The sequence below is a fragment of the Lipotes vexillifer genome, unplaced genomic scaffold (genome assembly GCF_000442215.2).
Source record: "Lipotes vexillifer unplaced genomic scaffold, Lipotes_vexillifer_v1.1 scaffold564, whole genome shotgun sequence".
Taxonomy (NCBI): Eukaryota; Metazoa; Chordata; class Mammalia; order Artiodactyla; family Lipotidae; genus Lipotes; species Lipotes vexillifer.
Window position 1 is genome coordinate 12,127 of NW_006787829.1, and position 26,138 is coordinate 38,264.

At 37.1% G+C, this 26,138-nt stretch overlaps 1 protein-coding gene across 2 annotated transcripts in view; it reads left to right on the top strand.

Moving 5' to 3' along the window:
* The window catches only part of NETO1 (neuropilin and tolloid like 1), a 93,035-nt gene that overhangs the window by 3,716 nt on the left and 63,181 nt on the right, over nucleotides 1-26,138 (top strand). For both annotated transcript variants that reach the window (XM_007460860.1, XM_007460861.1), the window contains exon 4: nucleotides 3,958-4,206. In XM_007460860.1, coding sequence (XP_007460922.1) covers nucleotides 3,958-4,206 — 249 coding nt within the window. The remainder of the gene's footprint in view (nucleotides 1-3,957; nucleotides 4,207-26,138) is intronic.

Consider the following 26,138-nt stretch of genomic DNA (forward strand, 5'->3'; position numbering starts at 1 on the left):
CTGTGCCCCCACCACACACACACACACACACACACACACACACACACACACACACACACACAGAGTTACCTTAACAAAGACGGTATTTATGCTCACTGTTTACTTATAAGCAAGGAACATGTTAACAAATTAAAAGATGCCCTGGTTAACTGCTTTCAAGAATTTCATTTAGTAATGATTCTTTTTGTAATTTCTGGACCAAGATCTTTCCTCTCTTCTTGTCATGCTCCGAGTTGAACTTTTAGCAAAGATACACCATATTACAAGAAGAAGAGAAAGAAATAAGCTCTGATAATAAAAGCATAAAGCTGAGAAACTGAGCTCTGGCAGTTTTTCTTCCTCTTATGATAGATAGAAAAGGAAACTGAAATGTGGAAATTCTGGGTTAAAATTAGCTGTTCTTTCTATCAAGTTAATATTACATATCTGTTTTACGTAGTAATACATATACTGTATAATTGTATCGTGTGGTACTAGTTTAAGATCCTCGGCTGATTGAATTTGAGGGTGTGAAAACCCACAGATACAAATACAGAGGGCCAAGTAAGGGACTTGAGACTCGAACATCCTTGGATTTTGGTGTCCAAGGAGGGTCCTGGAACCATCCGCCTCCCCTCTCCCCTGCTGCCTGCTGGGACCTAGGGACGACTTGTGTACATATACATATATATATACATATACATAGATATTTAATCATAGAAATTTGGTATTTTTGTTGTCCCTACTGTACATATAAGGAAACTGAGGCACGGAAGGGTTAAATGTCTTGCTTAACTTCATATAACATAATTTGTGTTTTGAAGCGACAGTATTTCAAAGCTACAAATTATTAAAAAGAATAACATCAACTAATTCTCTTGTAATTCAGAAGAAAATCTTTGCATGTTAATCGTGCTTTCATGTTTATTCCTATTGATAATTTAAATGCATTGCTAACATTTGATTCTAATATCATGCACATATTTGCATTCGTTCGTAGTCATGTCAAGGACAAAACTTAAAGTTGGGAAATAAAAAAATGTTAATCATACTTCTATACCCATCTTGAAATACTTCATACTTGTCTTTTTTTCCATTCATACATTCATTTAACAAATATTTGCTGAACCACTCTTGTTTAGAGAGTATTGAACAAAATAGACATGGTACTTGCCTTATGGAACTTACGATGTGGCCTGGGAATATGCTTTTTTCAGTAAACAATCTAAAGTGGCCCCAAGATGAGCAGTTTTGGAATAGAGAGAAAGACAAGAAGTCTATAAGGAGGAAGAGATGCTTACACTCAGTTTTAAAGAACATTCAGGAGATAATCGTCCTCTGTGTAGAATAGCATGTGCAGAGGTTCAGAGCCGCGGTGAGGTTGGTTACACACGTGTGGTATCATAGGGTGTCTGCAGAGGGTGAGGACAGTAGCAAGTGAGGGGTCTGAAGGGCAGGTGGCCTCAGATAAAGGAGAACTTGGCATCCATCTTCCACCCAGGCAAGTTTGGACTTTATGTTATAGACAAGCGAGTGCCATTGAAATAACTCGAGAAAAATAATAAGGTGAGATTTCGATGAAGAAACTAGAGGAAGAGAACATAAGCTGAAACTATTGTGAAAGGCGGAGTAAACCATAGGAGAAGCCTGAACTACAGAAGTGACATTGATGGTGGAGTCAAGGGAACAAATGAGAGATATTTGGGAAATCGAGTCTTGCGTGACTGGCTGTAGGGATGAGAGAATAGGCAATCTCAGGACTATTCTAAAGTTTTGGCTTGGTGATGTGTTACATGGAATTGCCATGTCAGATAAGGAATAGAGGTGGAGAAAGGGGGGGTTAAAGGAAAAATAATGTGTTCCATTTGGTGTTTATGGAGATGTCTCAGGAAGAGATTGGATGTGTGATCTTTAGTTCAGTGGATAGCTCTGGGATAAAGATATATATTTATAGGTGATAAATATAGTGATTGCTGTTGAGGCTGCTAGTATGAATAAAATTACCCAAAGGGTATTTGGAGCACTTTAACTCTTTTGGAAAATCCAGGTGCTTGGGTCTGCCTCCAGGAATTCTGATTCAATTGGGCTTAGATGGAGCTGCGGACATTATTATATTATAATCTCTTTCCATTGGGATGCTAGTGGCATCCAGAGCCCTGGTCTAGAAAGAGAGAAAAGAAGACATAGAATAGATTTCTGGAAAATGACATGTAAGGGAGGGCAGAGTAAGGAGAAAGTCAACACGGACTGTGAAGGAAAAGCCAGAGAATATCAGGATAATATTTTTTTTGTAAGTCTCTAATTTTCAAGTAATCATGTATCTCAACTCTATATACATTTTGATACCCATGCATGCAAGGTTTTAGTTTTAAAGCCATTCAAGGGTGATATATAATATATATTTAAGAACTGGTGTGGGGGGACAGTAGTCATTCAGAATGATTGCTGACCACGTGGGAAGCAGGCCCTGCCATGGCAGGACTTAACTTTCAAGTTTCTGGAGGGGATTGGTCTTTAAAGAGGATCAAGTGGCTGGAAAGCAACTGAAGGACTCAAGACAGCAGTTTACTAACTAGGATAAACGTGTGGATATTTCAACAACTGTAATGGCTATTCTGGGGGTGCTCTGGCTGAATATCAGCCTGGAATGCCAGAACTGTGAACAGTTTTGACCATGACAAGGGAAGAATGGAAGGGCACTAGCAAATGCATCCATGTGGAGGTTTATGGAGCTGCTCACCCTATCAGGCTCTTCCATGGTTATTTAAAGAGCTGTAAACACATTTATGAAGATAAATTCATTTATAATTCACCCAACAAAGATTTTTTTTTTTTGAGAAATTCTCAATGACAAGTATTGTGCATGAATGCTGAAAAAAGAAGGTGAATAGATATGGGTTTTGTCTTTAGTAAGTAGATGTAGAGAGGAAATTTTTTTTTTTAAGCAAGATTTCCCCACATAAACAGGAGTTGGATTGGAGGTATATATGTACCAAAGAAAGTGGGAAAACACACGAAAGCCTAAAAGAGCATATGCTGTCTTAGAAAACATTATACGCCTGGAGTGGCCTGAACTTAGGCTGTATGTGAGGTGAAAAGACCCCGGCAGGGTGAGTTGTTGGATACTTCTAAGAAACCTATATGTCAAGTGAATTGATCATTTTCCTGTAGCTGATAGAGAGCTGCTGAATAAGTTTAAACCTGAGAATGACATGATAATATTTGTGTTCTAGGAAAATTACTCTTAATACCCCTCTACACACACTTCAATCTAATCAACACATCTAATTGGGACTATTCGAATGGCTTAACTCCATGCTGAACAGTTCTCAAGTTTCTGACCTTAAAACTGGATTCTCCTGAAGATGTGGGAAAAGTGACAGAGAGACGCCTCTCTACTTTTTAAACCTGAGTCAGCAGGTTTTCACAAAACTACTGTGGTTTGTTCATTCTGTGTTAGATATTGAAGTGGTCATTTTATATCAGATAATATTTTGTGCAACATCATCAGTTTTAAGAATCATCTCTTAGACATTATTATGGAAGTATTATCTCTTAGGATGCTAAGAATAACAAAGTTGCTTAGCGTTTCTATGCATATCACAGTCAAAATTTGATAGGAGTTATACAGATAAAATCTGAAGTAGAATCAGAGAAACCAAACTACGGATTTAAAAAGAACCTTCTAGGGCTTCCCTGGTGGCGCAGTGGTTGAGAGTCCGCCTGCCGATGCAGGGGACACGGGTTCGTGCCCCGGTCTGGGAAGATCCCACATGCCACGGAGCGGCTAGGCCCGTGAGCCATGGCCTCTGAGCCTGCGCGTTTGGAACCTGCGCGTCTGGAGCCTGCGCGTCAGGAACCTGTGCTCCGCAACGGGAGAGGCCACAACAGTGAGAGGCCCGTGTACCGCGAAAAAACAAAACAGAACAAAAAGGACCTTCTAGACATAATCTTTTTTTTTTTTTTTTTTTTTTTCAGCTGCCCCAAGACAGTGCATTGAACTTTATTTTGATGAAAAGTACTCTATTGAACCTTCTTGGGAGTGCAAATTTGATCATATTGAAGTTCGAGATGGACCTTTTGGATTTTCTCCAATAATTGGACGTTTTTGTGGACAACAAAATCCACCTGTAATAAAATCCAGTGGAAGATTTCTGTGGATTAAATTTTTTGCTGATGGAGAGCTGGAATCTATGGGATTTTCAGCTCGATACAATTTCACACCTGGTAAGTGGGGGCTTGTTTTTTTCCCAATATCTTTTCCTTCCTTGATTTTCCAACTTCATACTATAAGAACTTTTGTAAGACAACTTTATAATTTCCAAAGAGTTTCCCAGTTCTATTTAAAACCAAACCTACAGTACTTTCTCTTTTCATTTCATTAATTCTGAAAGGAAAATAATTTTTCTTTAAAATTTAGCCTACACTAGAGGTACAGCATAGTGACTCAGGGGTCTACATGGTCATCAGCAACACAGTTAATTAGTTGGACTTCCGTTAGGCTGAAACGTGTAATTTGAGAGGCTGTCTGTAATAGAGAAACTAATTATGCATTGAATCCCAATAAACTTGAAAAGGCAATTGCAATATTGTAAAATGTATCCATCAAAATGATCTTTGGAGAACTCAAATAAAAAATTCATTTGTTCTGAAAATTATAATATTTTTATTTGTTTTAAAAGTTATAATTTTTAAAGCAAATGGGTCTTAGTATAAAGCAGTCAGTCTAATCTCTTTTTAGAAATGCAAATTCCTAAGAGTTGTGGTAAAAGGAAAAGTGAGCCCCATAGCAGCCAAATACCCATTTGCAAGGTCTGGCACCCATTAGCTGTTATTATATAATTATCTATTCTATGTCAGTTTTCCTTTTAACCTGTTGATATTAAAAAGGGTCTGTGATGTTGACTGGCTCACTTTGTGATGAGTTATCATTGAATATAATAAAAAATTGGTTATATTTTTAAACTGCAAGAACATCAGGCTGAAGCAATTTGAGATTTGATGAAGTCACTTTTTTTAAATGGAAAAATGACTCAACTTACATAAGGACATTATTGATTTATAATTACATTTTTTTAAGTTTGTACATATTGTTTTACTCAGGTTATAAAAGACAAATTAAATTGGAATATATGTAAAATTTATTCAAGTTTCCATTCCATGTTACAGAGGTAACATCAGAGCAGGGCTATGATGCTCAGTTCAAGCACTAACATTTTTGAAATAATTAATATAAGATTAATGATGACTTTTATTGTGATATTATGGTTTAATAATATAATAATTAAAATAAGTAAGATATTAACCCTACCATATGCCTTAGCCTTAAACATTAGGAATATTTTTATAATATTTCTAAGAGATTGTGGTTTTTATTATGCTTTGCTAATATTGGATTGCTCACAGAAGTCATGGGTATTTCACGTGTGGCAATCAAACCGATTCGATGTGTTCCAGAAAGGTGTAAACACTGAGATTACTTTATTAGTGCTACAGTTTTCAATGGAAATATATATATATTTTTTCTTAACTGCTAATTTTGAGTATAACTAGGACCTAAAAATAATGGCACATGGTATGATCTAGGCTTTTGTAAGTTATATTTTCACCTTGAGACTGGTGATCATGGGAAAAACGTGAGGATCTAAACCTGTAGTTTCATTAGAAACGTAGGGTCAACTCACATACTTTATCAACTTAAGCAATTCTATCCACGTTTCTAGCTCTACTTGAGATACATCAATGGTGGCGTTCAATCTGATATCCTAGGTTTTCCATAGCTTCTTTGTTTCCGAGCATTGTTCTTTGCTCCTTGTTTCTTTAGATCCACCTTTGCTTCATCTGTAGAAGAAGATTTTATTACCAGGAACATCTGAATCGGAGGGGAATGTGAGGAGATGATTCCATGTAATTAAGAATGAGTTAAGGATAGACTGAGGCTTCTGCTGTCACTCAGATAAGCTTGAGTGAAGTGTGCCGGGAAACCTACACTTGGCATCTGAGGGGAAAGTAGGACCATAAAAAGGAGTTGTGTAGAACTTCCATGACTGCACAAGTTGACACGCTGTGGCCCAAGGACATTGCCTGACTGGCACAGTAATCTACAGCTCATTCCATAAAGAGGCAATATTGAGGAAGCCACTTAGTTAATGTAGGAGGGAGGGGATTAGTGATCATTTAGACAGCATTTAGGGAATAAGGAGTCAGGCGGGCTTTAGTTTAATTTGGGTTTCATTTTTACTTGGTGGTATGCTTCAAGTGGTGACCTGTGGGAATTGAGAGAGCTCCTCAAGTCAACTTAATCATTTACGTGATAAAGCATTGCTGAAATCTCGAGGGCCCCAGAGCGGGATGCACATTGGAGGAGAGATCTTCCCACCCAGTCACCCCGAGAACTGGACTCCAGCACAGCTGTGAGGAACACTGGTTTTGGAAGCAGATTGGGCTTCCAATTCTAGATTTCTTATTTCTTGCTTGCTGTAAACTCTGGACATGATCCTTCATGTTCTATGCTTCAATATTTTTATTTGTAAAGTAGGGATAATATTGATTACTCACAAGATTGTTTGAAGATTGTTTGATTATCGGCCAATGCATATTTATGGATTTCTTCACTTCCTATAAGATCTCAACTGTTGATAGCTATTATTGTATTAATTTGATCACGTGTTCTTTAAAAGTAATGGAGGCTTGGCATAGTTTATTGGGAGAGCAAGTGTCCCAGATTTTTTAAATTACAACTTCTCTTTCGCTGATTTTTTTGGGATGGATATGAAAAACTAATACCACATGATATCACTTTTCCTTATTAGGTTTAAGTGGGCCTAAGTCTCCACATGAGGGTTATAGTTATTTCTGATAGCAGTCATAAAATATGTTAGAGCAGAAATAGCAGTAGGAAGCCTAGATGGTCTTTATTATTTTTGAGAATTTACCATAATCTGGGATCGGGATCTTAATTTACAGTCCCAGAAACTTGATATCAGCACAGTGACAGTGTACCCACTCTTAGGAATGAATCACATTAACCAAGCTAAATATACATATATACATACATGTGAATGTACACAAATATATATATATACCTACATATGAATATACATATATACATGTACATATATGTACACGCATATAAACATACACACATTTTTAGTAAGAATTCTTAGAATCACACAGCTCAGTGTTTCTTGTAAGCGACCATACATGGGCATCCGGATTATAATCAGAACATTGTACAGTGAGTGTGAAATCCAAATATTGAAGCATGTTTAATAGCATCCAGCGAAGGTACATGATGATTCATCTTGATAACACGGACCATTTTTCCCAATGATGCTCTAGGTCCCAAATTGCCATGGGTCAGTACCCCTGTCCAGTCTTCAGCTTCGGCCATGCCTGACTGGGACACTAATTTGTGTCAACTCTTATCCCAAAACTTGTTTCTATCTCTTAATATCTGAATATCTTTGACTTCCTTTCCTAGTCAACTTTTAAAACATAGCCTTTTAATCCCTCGCTCCTGCGTTCCTAGGAGGTACTTCTGAACTGGTGGTCGCTGAGAACTAGCCAGCTGGAGGTCATGTGTGGACTTGGAGGGCAGGAAGGCAGAGCCAGAGAAGATGCCACAGATACACACTTAAAGGGGTTTTCCATCTTCGGGCACATTTTGATGACTCCGCAGTTTTTATGTTATGGATGTGGTTGTTTGTAGATACTGTGCCATTACCTGGGTCCACAGTGCAACGATGAATCACCTAGGAGTGTAGTCTAGCATGCACAAGAGACTGAGCAACAGTGAGAGAGAAGTCAGCCTGTCAAACCCCCAAGGCCTGCAGAAATGAAGGGCAGTGTGAGGTTCGAAAAAGGGCCAAGGAACCCAGAGCCCTGGTGGGAGCCTCCAGGTGATGCCAGTTGGGAAAACCTCTCTTCCTGTGCAAGCACAGTTGTGTTGTGAGGTCTCCTCAACATACACTCTCCTACTTCCGTGAAGAGAAATGTCAGAATCACTGAAAATGTTAAAAGTTACATGATGGAAAATTTGATAACCCACAGATAATTTAAGGAGAAAACATAGAGAAGTGTTCATTGCAATAGACTGATACTGTTTTCTCATCTTAATAATGTTTTTCTTAAAAACATTTAAACCAAATGTATTATAGAAAAATGAATCATGAGAAAATATTTTATAATGAAATTACCTTAATAATACTGGCATAACATTCACCAAACTCATAACGATGATTACCTTAGATGATGTGGGTGGATGAGAAGGAACTGAAGGGACCAAGAGAGAGATACAGTGAACTTCTATCAGCATTATCAATAATGCTTAAATTTTTGAAAAGGATACAACATTGTTTTCGTTACTACTAATGTAAATAAAAGTATTTAAGATAAATCAAAAAAAAGGAGAACATACCATAGTTGGTAATTTTTAAATGAATTGTTATTAGAATTTAAAATGTATTTTTAAATGAATTTTTAAATTTTTTTTTTTTTTTTTGCGGTACGCGGGCCTCTCACTGTTGTGGCCTCTTCCGTTGCAGAGCACAGGCTCCGGATGCGCAGGCTCAGCGGCCATGGCTCACGGGCCCAACCGCTCTGTAGCATGTGGGTTCTTCCCGGACCGGGGCACGAACCCGTGTCCCCTGCATCGGCAGGCAGACTCTCAACCACTGCGCCACCAGGGAAGCCTGAATTTTAAAATTTTAATGGAAGTTTAGAAGAGGGAATACCATTTCTCCACAATCTACTTTTTTTTTTTTTTTATTTACACTGAGAATGCCTTTTCAGTAGATTAACTCTTCCCCGTATCCAGCTGCCCCCATGCCTCAATTTTCTTTGTTACTTGAAAATATGAACTAAGGAGAAAACATGTAACTGTATTTGCTGTATCCCCAGTCCAGAGGCATTATCAAGGACTTTATTAGATATTAAGAAAGAAGAACATCCAGGATGTTCTACTCTTGGGAAAAGTAACCCTTTCAATCTCTGTAGGAACAAATATCTCTTGTTAGTCTTGTGCTTTCCTTCCTAATGGAGAGATTTTCTCCTCTTTACAGACCTAGAATGTGATGTTTTTGGAATCTTCCTCTTTTGATGTTATTTTTTCTGAACTAGTTTTATGAAACAAGGTTACACAAACTACTGGAGAAATTTAATTTAAGGTTACACAAGCTACTGGAGAAATTTAATTTAAGGCTTATGCCTCAAAGTACCAAATAGGTGAGGTCAAGTTAGGTATTGGCTTGGGAGTCAGTGGAGTTGTTAACTCTGTTGAAATTTTTAGGATCTTTGTACTTAGCACCTTCCATCTGAGCAGCCCGAGGTGTTTTAGGGACGTTCTGCCCAACTCCTAGCCTCCTGAGAAACTCCACGCTGATTGACTTCAAAGGCAATGGAAAGGATACACTGCAGTACAGTGACTTAAATTGAGTGTTTTAAAAAGATTTCCAGGGCTTCCCTGGTGGTGCAGTGGTTGAAAGTCTGCCTGCCGATGCAGAGGACACGGCTTCGTGCCCCGGTCTGGGAGGATCCCACATGCCGTGGAGCGGCTGGGCCCGTGAGGCTTGGCCGCTGGGCCTGTGCGTCGGGAGCCTGTGCTCTGCAATGGAAGAGGCCACAACAGTGAGAGGCCCGCGTACCCGAAAAAAAAAAAAAGATTTCCATGCATATTAAATGAAATATATTATTTAGGTAAAATATTGTCATGGACTCGATGTTACTTTAATTATCTAATGCAGTGCTTTTCTTTCTGTCTGAAATGTGAATGCATGTGTGAGTATTAATCATGTTGAAAATTCCTAAATTTTCTTGTCTAGAAAATCAGAGTTCAGATATATGCTTTGGTGAGAAAGAAAAGAAATATTTCACCTGTCTATTGATATCAGTTTTTCAACAACTAAACTTTAATTTGAATTTTGCACTAAAAGATGAAAGAAGTAAAAGAGGTTAATGTTAAATTAAGGACTTTATCTGATTACTTTATTTTTAACATAGAAATAAAAGGTTGAATACATTTAGGTCAGATAGTATCGTATTGTCTTTCGATTGTATTTACACTGTAGACCCAAAATATTCTAAAGTCTGTCAAATGGAAAATGTATGAAACAAATTCACATTTCTCATTGAGGCTTATTTTTCAAGAAATGAAATTAAAAGCTTGAGAGTCACGGTAGGGACAAAATTATCAACGTGTAATAGTTACCAAAGATATTCGTGTGAGGGCAATTTCATCTATCTATCCTTACTCTCTTCTGCCCAGCCTGTGACTTGGTTGATCTGATGCGTAGAAAAGAGGGCTTAACGGGAGGGCTGAGGAACAGAGAGAGAGAGAGAGAGAGAGAGAGAGAGAGAGAGAGAGAGAGGGAGGGAGGGAGAGAATGCTGTTTGGTCTAGGTGGGTGTTCAGGAGAGAAGTTGAGAGTGGGAGAGAGAATTTCCAGGATTAGCTCCCATCTGTACAGAGAATATTGAAAGCAGTGGCAAAGTAGAAGGAAGATTTTTAAAGAAGTTTCCTGTATGGAAAGAATGCCTTCCTTATCTTGTTGTTTCCTGGAAAGGTGGAGCAAAGTGTTTAGGTGTGTTTATATTTATTTAGTGGTTAATTGTTGGACTGCATGTTTTTGAATATGGTACATTTGAGACTGGACCACGTGGAATCTCAAGTATATTTCCATTGTAGGTGTGTATTTTCTTTTGATCTGAAAGAGACCTTGAAGTTCATCTCATTCAGCCTTTTTATTTTAAAGGTAAAGGAGCCAATGATCTAGAGAAAATGTGTTGCCCAGGTTCGTGAGCTCTGTGTATAAGTTAAGTTACTGCTTGTTTATCAGTTACATAACCACTGTGCTGATACACCTTCCACAAAGGGTAGAGATCATGACTTTAGTTACATCACATATTGCAAGTACTTTCAGTTTAGTTATATTAAGAAATTTAATTAAGGGATAATACTGTATCACCCATATTTCACCATTACTGGTGTATGAATTTTAAAATTCACCTTTCCCATGTTGCCTGAAATGCCTGTTAATTCACAGTGATGAAAAAGACAATGATTTGTCTTCCCTCCCTCTACCTCTATTATAAAAATATGGCTTTTCAGTCCTCCTGAGCTGGAAGTGTATGATTCATTTCCTGTTCTCAAATATCTGCTGTTACTGACCTGGTCAGTTGTATGTAGAATGCTCTCATGACTTGGAACCTGTGACTTACCTGCTGAGTACTCAAGGGAAAAACTAATGTCTTTCTCCTCGATCTCCCACAATTATTCCTGCTTCTTAACACACGTGTCTCTTTGACTTCTTCTGTGGCCACTTGCTTCCAGTCACCAACACCATCCGTCTCCCCAGGGCTGCTGCATACAGCTGTCATGTTAAGGACACTAGGTTGAGGGAGAGAGAAGGGCTGATTCCTTTCACATTCGGATGCCCAGGAGCAGACCCATATCCAGAAATGGGTACCATTTACTAATTGCCACAAGGGGGTCTTACGGACTAGCCCTGATGATGCACTGATCAATCATAACATCACCTCTGGACCCAATCACACAGTTGTGCCAACATCCAAGGACCAGCGTCCACCCTTCACTAAAATTGTCCTAAAGAGAAATGGTATCATTTGAGCCAGAGAAACATTCAAGAAACAAAATGAAGAAATAATGCATATGTTCTATCTCCATTTTGCATTCTCATGTTTTTTCTAGGTGTCCGTAGTTATCAGGCTTTTTGGTAAAATCTTCTCCTAGAAAACTCTTAACATTTAACTTATTATTGCATATTCAAGACGTATGTTTTTCAAATGATAACATCCTACGTATCTTGCCTAAGAAAATATTATAATCTAGGTTTTTCTTTTTTAACATTTTTTCACAATAATTTGCTGATAGTTTGAGGCTTATTATTTTATTTCTGTGTAAAATAAATCAAACAATTATCAGGAAAACAACCCACAGTGTTAGTTTCTTGACCAAAAATGTTTTTTTATATTTTATAACTTGTGTGCCATTATAGCTATTTAAGTATAGCTCATGTAACTATTCGTAAAGTGAATTCACAGAATAACTTAATTTTCACTAGGCTGTATATGCCACTTACATGTATTCAACAAATATTTATTGACTTACTATTCTAATACTGTAAAAATACAGTATGTACAAGACATTATCCTCCCTACAATGAGTTCAATTTCCACAAGAAGAGAAAAATCACGTGTAGTAGATAGACTAATGCCCCTCCCCCTTCAAAAAAAAATGTCTATGATCTAATCCCTGGAATCTGTGAATATATTTGGCTACATGACAATGGGAATTGAAGATAGTATGTTGGATTAAGGATGCTAATCAACTTACTTTAAGACAACAACTTTGGATTATCTGGGAGGGCCCAAGGTAATCACGAAAGTCCTTCTGTGTGAAAGAGGGAGGCCAAAAAGTCAGTGTTGGAGTGATGCAATGTGACCAGTACTCATGTGGCCATTGTTGGCTTTGAAGATGGAAGGGCCCATGAGCCAAGGAATGTGGGCAGAGCCTCTAGAATCTGGAAAGGTGAGGAACAGATGCTCTCCCGGGGCCTCCAGCAAAGGAACAACACTTACGGACACCTTGATTTTAACTCAGCGAGACCCATTTCAGATTTGACATCCAGAACTGTAAGATAATATATTTGTGTTGTTTTGATAAACTTGTGATGATTTGTTATAGGAGCAAAAGGAAATTAATATAGCAAGTAAGTCATGTTTAAAATATGTGTTAAGATATGAGAAGTGTTGTAAAAAGTAAGCAAATGATGTAAGAATTCACCATTGAGACAGAGAGTATAACAATTTGAGTCTATCAGTTCAAAATTTTAAAGTAGTTTTGTTCCAGATATAAAATACCCAATGCTCTCAGCTGGACTTTCCTATACATAAATTGATACTCTATTTCTATATGTATGTATGTATCTCTCTCTCTCTCTCTCTCTCTATATATATATCTTTTGATTTTATGTAAATGCCATCTTTATGCATAAATATGGCAGAAACCCCAGCAAAATAGCAACTTGCGATTCTTTCCAAAGATGTGCATGGGATGGTATTTTTGTTTGTGGCAATAATAGCTATTTGTAGAACCTGGCACTCTTCAAACCTCTGCCTCTTCATGGCATATCTGCCTGATGCCTTTGCTTCAAAAGAGCTATGCTGTCTGTTCCTGCTTGCTCACTTGGCTAGCTTCCCACCGTTCCACGGCTATGCTGACTTGCTTGAAATTCTGCTATACATATGTCACTTATATTCTGTTGTCTATTGATCATAACCCAAATCAGAAGACGGTTCTATTCCCTTGGAACTTTTCTTCTGAAATTTGCACTTCAAAGTCCCAAGGAATTTCTCTAAGTGATTCAAAGAGAAATGAGATACAGAGATCAGTACTACCTTAAAACATTCCCAGACTCTGTTATGCTTGCTGGTGCAGCCTGAAAGGAAAGTGTATTTCCTTTAGCGGATTTGGCAGGCAAACAAAGTAGGATTTGTAGAATGGTCAGTGGCTGTGCTGATGAACTAGGAAAGCAGAGATGGGGGTTGTATGGGAATGGTAGGTAAAGTCTGAAATAGAGGGTTTCCATGGGCATGAAAATGAACCAGGCTTGCAGAGATCTGCTGTCTTAGATAATTGTTTAACTGGTGAAAAAATTATTCTTAGCTATTTTTCATGTGTAAATTACTTTCCTTTAATAAGCATTTTCAAATAATATTTACATCTCAATTTTAAATTAAAAGATTATCATTTAAAAATAATACAACCATGCTTATTTTTTGTTGACAGCTGTTTTACCATTTGTATCATTTCCATTTTGTCCATTTCACTTGTTATCCTCTTAGCTCTTCTTTTGCTTCTGTGACCACCCATTCCTTCTCAGCTCCTCTCGGTACCCTGAGCAGTGGCTACATACCTCTTTCCTTGACACCTCATAGGCAATGTGTCTCCCACTAGTTTCTACCTACTGCTTACCACCTTCTATTCACAGGCTGCTGAGTCCCTAGGTTCTACATTATGCCTCCTGACTCTGCCAGCCCCATTTTTTTGGTCTGCTCCCACATTTTCTAGAAAAATGTTCAGATATCATTTCCATCTTAACTATTTATGAGCCCTTGATATAGGAGAAATGTAGCTATTATATGAATAAATAGGGTGTTCCGTTTCCTGTTGAAAATGTCAGTGTTGGTATTTATGGTCTTTGGGCTACACTTTTCACGACTAGCTTGAATTGGATATCGGTTTTTCTTCTAACAATAACTTACATGCTCCGTTTTAGATCATAAAGTAATCCACAATAAAGCCCAACTTTTTGTTAACTTAAGGCAAATTGGCTCTAAGGATGTGATTTGGTATGTTTTCTCATTATCTATGGATGGGATGTTCCTTTATGCCTGTGAGGTACCCATGTTCTAGAAAAGTTCCTCATGTTTTCAAGTTATTTTCAGCGTAACCTATCTTTCCTCATCAGGGAGAAAATTAATAATTTGAGGCCATAATTTACAATACATATTTAACTGAAAAGAGTTTAGTTTTGGTATTTCCTTTGAAATGTACAGGAGAATGATCATTTCCTTTCAGAGAATATTGACACTATGCTAAATCTTTGTTATAGTCTACCTGTACGGGTCTTCAATTTTTCATTTCTGCATAAACCAATTTTCCTCAGTTTAATGGTTTTCTAATAGTTCCGTATTATATGTACGTGTACATATATATGAATACATATATATATTTATTAAACATGGTCAAATATGGGCCATAGTGCTAGATTGTCTAAGTTTTGGCTTGGAAACCTTCTCATTATGTGACTTGTGGCAACAGCAGTTTCCTTAATGTCTTAGAGTTTCAGTTTCCTCATGAGACCAGCATTTGACACATTATCATTATGGATTTTGCTACCTAACGATAAAGTCAAAACGTTAACATTACTTCCCATGTGACATGATAGTCCCTGAGATCACATCTAAGCCTCTGATTATTTCATAGATTTATTCAACAACAAGTAAAAGATTATTGACCCATAATTGGTCCAGACTGTACACTAAATGCTGAGATATGAAAATGATTGAGATGCAGAATCGACTCTTGAGGAACTTATCGTGTATTTGAGGACATGAATACTTATACCCAATATAGTGAGTTCCATGGCAAGTGCACAGAGTGCTGGCACCTAAAGGATAAGTGGGGGCGTCACCAGATGTAGCACGAGATGTGTACCTCAGTGGCATTTGCCTGCACACCCCACACTGCATCCTCTGGATGGATCATGTGTCCTCCTGTGCTCACCCAGCCATAGCTCCATCATGCCCTTGTGACATGCATTATAACAAGTCATACCAAACTTCTCAAGGGGAAGGAGCTTTGGTTTATACCTTTAAAATTTCTATAGCCTCTTCAGTGTCTGGCATTAGCTGATATTTACTGAAATTTACATGAATGAATATCTAAATGAGTTAATGAATGAATGACTGGAGTTAAGTAACCAAAGAAGGTAAGAACGAGTGAGATACCAGGTATGGAGAAGTTGGTAAAATGTATAGCAGGTAGTCAAGACCATTTGGAAAGTAGATGTGTGGCTTTGAAAGGAGAGAAGTTGAGGTGAGACTGATTCAGATAATGAATGGTTTTGTAAGCCATGGTAATGATACATACATAATTTTAGGTGAAGTGGGAAATACACTAATATTTTAAATTGAATTGCAATTTTTGAGACCTTTATTGCAGGCCTGTGATTTATCAGAATGTGGAGGATGGATTGAGTCAAGAGAGAATAGAAGCACAGGAAACCAAGATAAACAGTTAAAACAATGCAGGTAAGAAACTGTAAGAACCAAGATGAGAGTAGCGTGTGCAGCAATGAAGTGAAAGAAAAAATTTGGAATCAGTGAGATTTAGTGACCCATTAGATGTGCATGTTGAGAAAGAAAAGTAGAAATGACTGACGTTTCCATCCTTAATGATTTGGTGATTATGTCATAACTTCTGTTGGAGAATAAAAGGATAGAAAATGCTATGTTTGTTTCTAAAGATGTCGAAAGAGAAATACCAGTGAGGTGTCTTTGTGGGCACATTGCAAAGGCTGTTAGCAACTTAGAGCTGATGCACAGAAGAGCAACCAGGGAAGGTTAAGTGAGCTAATGAGAGGACTAAGCACAAAACCGCAACTAATTATGGCATCCAAAAATTAAAATAGAACATTATATGAGTTGGAGCTAATACTCTTGTCTAAGTAAATTAGAACACAAAATTGTATATTTTGGAATTTTACATTTTATTTGGTCTTATCTTCTTCTTTTTGGACAATTTTAGCCAGTAATCAGTTGGCATCAGCTTTTCTTTGAGTATAGGTGAACTTTAGCAAAGCATTTTGTTTTTTGAAATAAGGGAAGAATATTTCTTCTGTCTCATGCTTGGAGTCTTCCAATGATTAGGGACCTTTTCCTGAATTATGGAGAGACCTACTTCCATGAGACTGGTTACAAAAGATGAGCTTCCCTGGGATATTTTGAAAGGTGCAAGGGTAGATGTGAGCTGTACTGCATATTAAATGACAGATCATTTAATAATATTTTCATTTTCTTTCTGTATGACTTTGCCATACTCCCTTTTAGGGATGATGTCATTTATTTATACTTACTTTTGAATACATAATATCTCAATTATCAGGATGATTTCAAGTGTCCCGCAAGATTTGAAGAAATACATTTTGTTTAATTTAATGAATAGGCCAGGGGTGGGAGGGAGAAAAGAAAAGAGTTACTTTTCTCTATTCGTTATTTCCTTGTCATTCAGACAGTATTTACTACTTTATCTGTTGCTTGATTCTATTGGATTTATGCTAATTGCAATTGCAAGCTATGATATTGTAAAACAGCGATGGTATTCACTCTTGGCTACAATTAAGATGGCAGGGATACGAAAGGGGAAATAATTTTGGAAAATAAAAATTAAATATATCCTACATATTTATAAAAAATAATTACTTATCAAAAGTATTTGGATTGTTTATTAGATAAAACATCTCCCAATTTTCTTACTGAAATTGTCCAGCAGAAAAATACGTGATAAATGCAGTCATTCAAAATTAATTTACATGAAATAATAGTATGATTAGGCAGTGATTCTTGCTTTCTACAATCTGATTATAAGATATTCATCGTAATAAAACTAATGAATTGTTGAGTTCTTATTATATGCCAGGGGTTGTTCTAAACGTTATCTCATTCGATTTTTATAGCCCACCTATGAGGTATTGTATCATTGCCATTCTTGTTTTGAATTTTTGAAAAGAAATGTTTAAAATGTTTAAATATTGTGTTCAAGGTCCTCTCCCTAGCAAAGCTGAGGTTTGAACACAAGAAATTGTATATATTTAGGTATTAGGCCCCGCTGTCAACAAATGTCTATTTGCTTCAGGGCTAAACTTCTCAAAAACGTTGACCATTTTTCACCCTTTGTGATTTTACTGTGGGGCATTGAGGTGTTTTCAGTGATCCTAGAATTTATCCTTTCTGTATATTTTACCATCTTTCAGACAACAGCAACATTTGTCCCCGTAATAATTAAGCAAAAAAAGAAACAAAACATTTTCCTTGGATTTTTAAAACCATAATTACAATATATTACTTTTATCATTGGCTTCACCATCATATAAATCATCAGTATTAGTAACCAATAATAAAAATAATATGACGTCATTTATATCTTATGAATCAACTTTAAACCCATACAACTGATATTTATATTTGTGAAGTATAATATGCACTTGCCATAGAAAATAATTCGTTCATTCAATATATGTTGTCAACTAGTTTTAAAAAGGTGAATAACAATTTCAGATGCTGAAATGATAATGGACTACCTCAATTTGAATATTTCCCCCCATAGGTGTACTATTTATATTTCTGTGTCCTTTTTTTAAAAACTAATTTTTAAACAATTTCAAACTTAGAGAAAAGTTGCAAGTACAATGAACATATCTTCCCACCCTCTTACAAACCTTTTCAGAATGCATTTTGTTTTAGTTAAAAAATAGTATCAATTAGCTTACCTGTTCACTAAATTTCAGAAATAATATATTTCCACCACACTTTCTTGACCATGAATGTCAATATGATACAACCGCTTGTTTTAGTTGGTGGTGACAGGTGAGAGTGCCATGCGACACAGTAAAAAGAACACAGCTTTGGAGTCAGCCAGGCTGAAGCTAAGACTTTGCATCTGGGAACTCTGGCAACAGAGTGGCCAGAAAGACACAGATTTGGGAAGTAAGGTGAGCCTTAGTCAAGCTGCACTTAGGATACTGTCCAGCTATTAACTAAAACATAACAATCAGCCTTTCTGGTCTCATTTGCCATCTGCCGAGTGATTGTTACATTGACTGTTTGATCCAGTTTTGCAAGGATTAAGTAAGATCATAATGTGTGCAGCCTGTTTGGTAGGATCCTTTGCACCATTTTCTCCCACCTTGGGCCTGTTTATGGATGGTTAGAAAACATTTTGTCCCACCATACTAGAACCACAAATATAATAACAAAGTCGTGGATCCATAGTGCAGATTTTACTGAAGGTTTCTTGTGGAGCTGGGTTAGGTAATTATTTCAAATATCAAAGAAGCACATTTTTTATTTACTTTAAATATTTGCTTTCCCTCCAAATATTCTCTTCCTCCCCTAAGCTCAAATGCTTCTCAGTCTCTCCATAAGCCTGGCTTCAACCCTGGGCTCCCAAATACCTCTTCCCCAGCTCCTTGATGCCCAAGCACCAGCTAGATGAAGAGCTGTCACCAAAAGAGAAGCCTGCCAAGAGCTGTTCCCCAAATTTATGCTGCTGGTAGTGGTGAGGAAGGGGCTCCCTCCTTTGGAAGATATTTAGTACGGTGCCCAGGACTATAGGGGTTAGTGGGCACTCTACCAAAGGTAGCTAATGGCTTTATATTCAACTGTTATGCTAGTCACCATTCATCTGCTCTACTTAGTGACTACCAAGCTTTTCATTAGTCTCCTGCTGTGGTCATTTCTACTGTCAATCATTCTACCTTGAATCCCTAGAACAAATGCTGATCTCACTAGAAATTTTACCTTCCCTTAAACTTACATTAGCCATAATCGTATACCTAGATTATTTGTCAAATCCCAGAGCATGATTTCCAAAAAAACTCTTTTTTTTTTTCCTTTACCCCTGAACATGCTGCTGGAGAAAACTCAATTATTTTATGGAGTTACATAATGTATATTTGTGGAAATTTTCTCTAGGCCACTAACAGACTTTCTGAGATCTTTATACATCATCTTCAATAATTATGTTCCTATTGCTTGTATCACTGAAAGAATAATCCTTGAAATATGAGATTTTTGGCATGCAACGTTTGTTTGTTGGGATGTTTGTTTTCTTTTAATTAGCACTCTGATAAGATGCATGATGGCTTCTAGATACAGGGCCAATAACTGCTACATGTGGTAATTGGATGTTACTAAACCAAAGATTCATACTTCAGAGTTATTCTAGCTTCCTGTGGGAATAAAAGTCACATTGATCTAGGCTAAAGTGGAGCTGGGGAATTGTGTGCAGCCCATTCATATCTTCCGTTTTTGTACTTTCCTGCTTCTTCTTACAATGCTTCCTTCCCCTCATCTGTTTTCAGTGTTCACCTTAGAATCTTATTTGCTGTCTCTTGCATGTAGATATTTATTCTGAGTTAGTGTCCTGGCTGGAGAATGGCCCTATAAACCAATCTCTACTGATGAGGAATATTATCTGATGAGGAATTTTATTCACCCCAGCCAGAGCAATCTGCATTTTAAATGGTGATTTACAAGGACTGAAAAAATATGCTGGTCTCGAAGGAATGAAACATGGAGATTATACTTCTAGGCAATGGGACAGAGTATGGAGAGATAGAAACAGCTTCTGACTGTGAGAGCGTTGCAGAATCCTTACCCCTGGACTCCATGCGTTCATTAACCGCATGTTCACCAAGCACCTGCTATGTGTAGGCACTGGAAATACAGACACAGAGACTGTTCCTGTCCTCCGGGGGCAGGAGACTAACAGACAAACATAATTGTGGTACATATAAAGGGCTAAGGCTGAACTAAAAACAGGAGCAACTTAATAATAACTTTTCTTGCTTGACTATTAGAGCCTCAGACAAAAATTAGCCTTTCCTCTCTTTTCTATTCTTTCAATGTGGATAGGATCTCTCTATGTACACTGTCTCTATATCTTAGGGAGAGTCTATACTTTTTTGTGACAAGAATTAAAAGAACTAGGCATTTTAAAGGCATGTGGGGTGTTCTACCAAACTGAGAGAAAGTTATTTCACCTTCAAGGCACTTAAACACAGCCCCGTGTTACATGACCCTGGATTCAGAACGGGGCCATGTGACCTTGGGCAAGTCCTTCACCCCTTTAGGTTTCCATTTGCTCATTCATAAAAGGGGTGTGTAGAACTTGCTGTCATCCAGTACTGTTGGAGCTCTAACATGCCAAAATTGTAGAATCATTCACTATCTCATTAAAACTGGTTTTAGAAACAATGATCACTTGATTTTTCAAAACAAATGTGTGCTGTTTTCCATGTTCCCCTGTTTTATAGATGAGCAATTTGAACTTTGGAGCACGTCTCAGTCAGTTTGGGCTGCTGTAACAAAATATCCTAGACTGAGTGGCTTATAGACAACAGACATTTATTTCTCACAGTTCTGGAGGCTGCAAGTCCAATGCAGTAATTCCTGAGAAAATTAAATTGATAAACTAAATGCAGTCATAGATATCTTCACAGTGAGGAAGAACAATATTTTGACAATTTTTACTTTGCTGACTAATGCAAAGATTGTTTAATCTTAAACTCAAGCCATGGATATTCCTTCATTTACCTTACTGCACTTTCTCTGGAAATCCAATTCTGTAGAGAGCTACTTACTAGGGATCCCCCAGATGTACACTAGCTCTTATATTTATGATGTTCAAACTTGAACGTATTAATTCCGCACTCCAAATGAACACACACTGAAAATTCTCCCAAGCTTATGTCTTTTACTGTGTTCTATTTGTTGTTATTCACGAGTACCGTGGTTCATCCAGAAATTCAAATCCAAATTATATGAACCGTGTTTAATTTCCTTTTTCCTACTCCCTAAGTTCTCATCACTCACCAAGTTCTTATGAATCTATATCCTAAAAGTTCTCCTATGCTTTTCATCTTCTTCATTCCCACTCACATTATGTTTGTTCTGGCCCTCAGTATGCCTCATCTGGCCAAGTGTAATATCCTGTGTCCTTTTATTCAGACACGTTTCCCCCGTCTCTCTAACCCACTCTTGCCAGAGTTATATGAGAGAATTCTAATTGTAGCCATCTCCTGATTACAACCATTCAGCAGCTTAGTATACCATTTCTTATCATGACATTCATGGGCCTTAACAATCTGACGTCTGTCCAGGTTTCCTCCACCATTCTTTGTGACTCAAGTCCTCCATTCACAAAAAACTATTTGCAGTTACACTCTTCTGTGCTTTTGCACGTTTCTCCTGCCTAGAATATCTTTCTCAACTCATTCAATTATGTATGGCACTTAGTAATCAAGTATGTATTGTGTACTTGTTCTGAGTCAGTTTCCACCCTACTGGGCACTGAGATCCACTGATGATCCAGATAAGTACACATCTTCATCTTAAAGATATTAAATATCTGGTTCTAGATTTTAAATAACATATTTTAAATGATTAGGGGATGACTCTATGTATATCCCTCTCTTATTTGCTCTTTCGCATTGTATTGTAATTAACTATTTGCGTAATTTTTCTCTCACTGAGCTGTGAGATTCCTAAGGAAGTGACTGTGAGTCATACTTGTGTTCCAAACATTAGCCATAGTATCAACATATGGAAGAATGTGCTTCGAGCATTTCTTTCTTCTCACCCATTTATTTCTCAACCCAACTCCTATTTTTACTTGCATGTCCCAGTGCCCTCTTCAGATTCAAGAATATCAATATTTCCTTCCCAGAAAATTATGTTTTCCTTTCATGTTTGGGGTAATGGTGTCACCAGTCCCTTGCCCTCCAAACAACAAGCTGTGCAGTTATTCACCATTCTTCCCCCTTATTTAACCTCCACATGCTTCAGAAATGCTTTCTAAATATTTCTTGGATCTTTGCCGTGCCTTCCTACCTCGGCACTGATTTCAGGCCCTCCTAATTTCTTATCTGAGTTGCTACAACAGAGTTTTAACTTGTGTTCTTACTTCAGAATTGTCCCTCCCATAATACCCAAACATCTGCTAGAGCGGGCTTTCTAAAATTCACAGCTGCTCATGAGACTGGCCTAATTAATCTCCTTTAGTGGTGGCTCTTTGCCTCCAGAATAAAATCTAAACTCTTTAGCAGGACACACAGGGTATTTTGTGATCTTGCTTCTCTAGTCTGATGTCTAGATGCTCCAGTGCTCAGAACTCTGATCTAAAGCCTCTTGAACCACACTCAGAGCACCCAATGCACCACTGTGCCACCGAAAACGCTGTCCATCTAGATGGCTCCTCCACTCAGCAAATGTCAGATGAAGACCACCCTCCTCTGTGAGGTACCTCTTGTGCGTATCCCTACTCTGGCGTTCATGGTCTTTCTATTACAATCTTAGTAGTCACTCCATCCTCCCTGACTAGCATACTGTGAGTTCTTCAGCCCAGAAATTGTGCCCTAGGATTTAAAAATTCACCAGTGCCGGGGAATTATCATATATTTAACTTATTTTTGCCCAAACAATGTGCCAATAAAAACTCAAGATAGTATTTTATTTCTCCAAGCAATGAGAGATTTGGAGATGATTTCAAGGCCCCAAATAAATACAGAAATAAATTAATGAATTACAAAACATGAATTACCTCTAGCTCCAACCTCATTATGATCTGAGTAAAAATGTTATGAAATTGATAACTAAATTATTTTCATTACTTCTGTGTTTCTCATAAAGAAATTAATATTGTTTAGAATAGTTGATTAACTTTTTAAAATGTCATATAACTTAAAAGTGGAATTGGAGCTGGGGCCCAAATATTTTTTTCTGTGTTATATTGTCTACTACAGACTGTATTTCTGTGGGAATGGTTTGCATTAAATACTAGAGATCTGGCATAAAGTTACAGATCCTTTTAACTGCCATTCTAAAGATTTTGCTACAGCAACATATAACCTGTGGTTCAAAGGGAAGTAACTCACTTTGGAGAGTTTGGTTAAAATCCCGCTCCATCACTCTGTAGTCGTTTGGCCTTCAGTGCCCTTTAGATCTCTCACCTATAAAGTGGGAGCAACAACACCGAACTCATCTGGTTACTGAGACTATTTAAAATATAAGGCATGCCGAGTTTTGGGTACACTATATTGAATAGATTGCTTAATAAGCATTTATTGCATTTATTATTTTTCTCTAGATTACACATAAACACTTGAATCTTCGGTGAACATTTGCGCAAGAAACATGGTTAGATCTGTCTCCAGGGCAGGAAAAAAATTTTCCAGTGGACACTTTTAGTCATATGCTAAATGCAACCTGCAAATTCCCTGTTTTGACTGAATGAATTCTTTAATTAAATGATTGTTTTGTCTTATTTTTCCCTCTTTTAATTTTACATATCAAAATCTACTTGCTGGTTGTCAGGGCCATCAAAGAGAAAAAACTAGGGAAGGGAAGTGATGAGATAGTAACTTTCTGTTTTCTCTGAAAAGCTCTTTATCACCCTTTGCCATGTCCTTTTTAGATTACTCACCATTAATTATTAAAAGTACAGCTCTCCCTGCATTTTACCCTGTTGAGAGACAATGTTCTTCTTTCATAAAATGTTTCTCCCTTGAATCTTCCTACCTTGTTGACTTTTCTTTAAATTCCTATAGCATACCCTTCCTAGACTATATCCCCAGATTTGGCAGTAATCTGGGGTAGTTATTTTTTATTGTTGTGTGTTATTCTGTAAGTTTCATGTTGATATGTTAAATATTCCTAGGTAGGTTTTACTTCCCTTGATCTGATTCTGTATCTTATTCAGTGCCTACTGTAGTTCTTTTGAAATCAGTGTATACATAATGACTATAGATTGATGACCAGCGAAAAGAAAGTACAATAAATACTTTTAAAATCTTTAAATTAATAACACATTTCAAATGAACAATGTTCAAACTGTCCAAAAGTATTTCTAACTTTTGCTCATTTTATTTGTTTCAAGTTAACGGCATAATAAACCACACATTAAAAAGTTGAATAAAATAGTATCACTTGCTAGTAAAAATATACCATTATTAAAAACAGCTTTTTATTACACTCCTGTATAAGTAAAATATACAAACACCAAAACTATAAAATTTTAAACAGAAAGCTGAATTATAATAAATGATATTCAGTCTATTCATTGCTAGCAGCCTATTATAAACATGAGGGCAGCCAGTGGAGTGTATTAGGCTAGTCTAGTCACATATCAATCCCTTGGATCATGCTAATAAACCAGAAGATGTTGTGTAACAGAGATTATAAACATCAACTGCCAGATGTTACCTGTGAGCTCAAGAGACAGAATTATAAGCCTTGCAGTATATGGGTTAATAAAAGCCTAAAGAAGATGACTTGGTTCTTTCTTAATTCGTATGCAATATAATTTAGAAGTGGCTCTTCCCAAAGAATAAATGTAAGTAAATAAAATCCAAAGTGCTTATATTTCCCTGAAAGAAATATGATCTTTATGAGAGTGATGCAAACTAATTTCAAACCTGAGACATTAACTATTGCAAGCAATAATGGTTTTCCTAAAAATATTTTGAGTCCTACTGAAATGTGTAGGATGTTATGAAATACTTTTGTAAGTAAAGTTCAGGGACTACATTTGTATTTCATTTTCTAAGAATTATAAAACATTTTATGTTGCACCAAAATTTAAGAGTAAGCACATGGTAGAGCTAGCAGGAATTATAAAGACATCACCTAGTTCTTCTATCAGTTATTTATTCATGTGCTAGGCACTGGAGGTAACAAATAAATGAAACTCATACTGCTCATATCCTGCCTTAGGAGATAGCAGGTACAATGTGATATATGTCATAATAAAGATAACATATTGTTTAAGGAAGAGAGCTGCCTGAACTCAGACGAGGCTAGGCAACAGAGAAACATTCTCAAGGGGTAAATCCAAATCCTATCTCGAAGCACTTAGAAGAGGAAGCCTTAGGAGGAAGGTAGAACAGGCCTTCCAGACCCTTGGGCCACAATGCCCAAAGATAGAAATATTGCTATTGCTTTTCCATCAAAACAAACAAACAAACAAACAAAAAGAAAAAGAAAAACTGCAAACGATTTGGCTTGGTTGAAAAAGAGGCTGTGCACAAAAGTATAATGAATGATGTGTTTGGAAAAGTTATCCAAGATGAAAGTCAGTATTTGCTATGCTAACGTACTTGAATTTAGTCTTGAAACAGTAGAAACCACCAAAAGATTTTATGTATGGAGATGATCATAGTTGAAACACAGAAATATTGTTGGATCACAAGATAGATAGAAAGTAAATTGGGAGAAGGTGGACTTGTTTATGAATCGGGAAGCTGTAAAAGATGTCCAGGTGAATTAACATGAGTTCTAGTGGCAGCACCAGAGATGGATAGGAAGATATAGCATCAAGAGTTATGGAGATGTTAAAATTTATAGCGTATGTTCTCTGATTACATGTTAGGAGAAAAGACTGAGTTACATGGGAACATCTTTGGTTTGAGGTATCTTTGAAATACAGAAGTGAAGTAACCCAGTGTTTTTTTTTAATTATCTGATGCTCCAGACTGTAATTCTATGCAGAAATAAACCATTTTTAATTCGTTGTCATAGCTCCACTTGTTGAATGGAATTTTAGGTTATAGGAGAGATCTGATCAGTGGAGTCAATTGTGTTAGTCATTGACATGGGGGTGGTAGTGGAAATCATGGGTGTAGATCATATTGCTCAGCAAAAAAATATCAAGAAAGATAAAGAAAACATTTGAGTAGGCGTGTTGGCAAGAAAACAGACATGTTGCTGTTTTGAGACACCTAAAATAAGTACTCTGATGGGTGGCTAACTAGTGTCAGAGCTTCAAGTGGTGGAGTGGGGCTACCAGAAACCAAGGGAAAG